At 43.6% G+C, this 1976-nt stretch overlaps 1 protein-coding gene across 5 annotated transcripts in view; it reads left to right on the top strand.

Moving 5' to 3' along the window:
• Positions 1-1976, top strand: part of LOC108313943 (BRCA1 associated protein) — a 44521-nt gene that overhangs the window by 38243 nt on the left and 4302 nt on the right. For all 5 annotated transcript variants that reach the window (XM_017542621.2, XM_017542630.2, XM_017542640.2 and 2 more), the window contains one exon: positions 98-201. In XM_017542621.2, the coding sequence (XP_017398110.1) occupies positions 98-201 (104 nt within the window). The remainder of the gene's footprint in view (positions 1-97; positions 202-1976) is intronic.

Below are 1976 nucleotides of genomic sequence, written 5' to 3'. Positions count from 1 at the left end.
AAAAAAAAAAAAAAAAAAAGGAAAGTATGATGTTAGCCCCAAAGACCATACTACATTGCCTTTGTGAAATGAGTCTGATTTCTATTTGCTCTTTCAGATTAACAACATGAAGACCAAGTTTAAAGAAACAATTGAGAAATGTGATAATCTGGAGCATAAACTAAATGATCTCCTAAAAGAAAAGCAGTCTGTGGAAAGAAAGTAAGTATAATCAGTCTATTCTGCTGTAACTGGCTCTATAAACAGACAGTTTCTTTCATTCCTGTGGAAACACCCTCATTTTCAAATCTATGTATCACCAGTTTTCAGGAGTCTCCCTAGGTATGGAACAAGCTTCTCATTCGTTTATTTTATTTATTTATTTAGGAGACAGAGTTTTGCTCTTGTTGCGCAGGCTGGAGTGCAGTGGCACACTCTCAGCTCTCCACAACCTCTGCCTCTTGTGTTCAAGCGATTCTTCTGCCTCAGCCTCCTGAGTAGCTGGGATTACAAGCATATACCACCACACCCAGCTAGTTTTGTATTTTTAGTAGAGACAGGGTTTCTCCATGTTGATCAGGCTAGTCTCAAACTCTCAACCTCAGGTAATCTGCCAGCCTTGGCCTCCCAAAGTGCTGGGATTACAGGTATGAGCCACCATGCCCAGGTTTTGTTTTTTGTTTTTGAGATGGAGTCTTGCTTTGTTGCCCAGGCTGGAGTGCAGTAGCACGATGGTTCACTGCAACCTCTGCCTCCTGGGTTCAAGCGAATCTCCTACCTCAGCCTCCCAAGTAGCTGGGATTACAGGCATATGCCACCACACCTGGCTAATTTTTTATATTTTTAGTAGAGAGGTGGTTTCACCATGTTGGCCAAAGATGGTCTTGATTACTTAACCTCCTGATCCACCCACCTTGGCCTCCCAAAGTGCTGGGATTACAGGCATGAGCCACAGAGCCGGATCGGCTTCTCATTTATTAAAAAATGTGGGGTTTCATACCAGATGGATGCCATGTGGAATGCAGTGCTCTCTTCTGATGTCTGTGCACTTGCAGTGTGTGGAGATATCTTCCATTTTTGCCTGTTTAAAGCAATTTTCTACCATCCAGAGCCTTCAGCTTCTTTGAACCATTGTGGCTGAGAACTGGCAGTTAGGAAGGAAACTGTATCTAAGCTGGAGATGTTCTATGCTCTGGCCTTGGGCAGGAATTAAAGGCAAAAGATGGCCGAGGCGGGCGGATCACGAGGTCAAGAGATCGAGACCGTCCTGGTCAACATGGTGAAACCCCGTCTCTACTAAAAATACAAAAAATTAGCTGGGCATGGTGGCGTGTGCCTGTAATCCCAGCGACTCAGGAGGCTGAGACAGGAGAATTGCCTGAACCCAGGAGACGGAGGTTGCAGTGAGCCAAGATCACGCCATTGCACTCCAGCCTGGGTAACAAGAGCGAAACTCCGTCTCAAAAAAAAAAAAAAAAGGCAAAAGATGTTGAATATGGAGCAAAAAACTCATGGACAGCATGGCGAGAACATTCTTTATTTACTGTTTTTTGGGAAGATAATTGTTACTGATTGAAATTACCAGCCAGGCGTAGTGGCTCACGCCTGTATTCCCAGCACTTTTGGGAGCCTGAGGCAGACAGATTGCTTGAGCCCAGGAATTCGAGACCAGACTCATGGTAAAACCCCATCTCCACTAAAAATACAAAAATTAGCTGGGCATGGTGTGCACACCTGTAGTGCCATCTACCTAGAAGCCTGAGGTAAGAGGATCACATGAGCTTGGGAGCCGAAGGCTGCAGTGAGTCAACATCACACCACTGCACTCCAGCCTGGGCAACAGTAAGACCCTGTCTCAACAAAAATAAATAATTTTTTTAAAGCTATTGTAAAATCAACACTATAAAATTAATAGAAGTAAAAATTAAAAATTATCCTGTGCTTTCAGCACCCTAACAAATTGAACAACTGCTAAAGAATACAAAGTTAAAACTGGA

The sequence above is a fragment of the Cebus imitator genome, unplaced genomic scaffold (genome assembly GCF_001604975.1).
Source record: "Cebus imitator isolate Cc_AM_T3 unplaced genomic scaffold, Cebus_imitator-1.0 Scaffold8, whole genome shotgun sequence".
Taxonomy (NCBI): Eukaryota; Metazoa; Chordata; class Mammalia; order Primates; family Cebidae; genus Cebus; species Cebus imitator.
The sequence above is the reverse complement of the archived record's forward strand: the minus strand, read 5'-3'. Positions and strand labels throughout refer to the sequence as shown.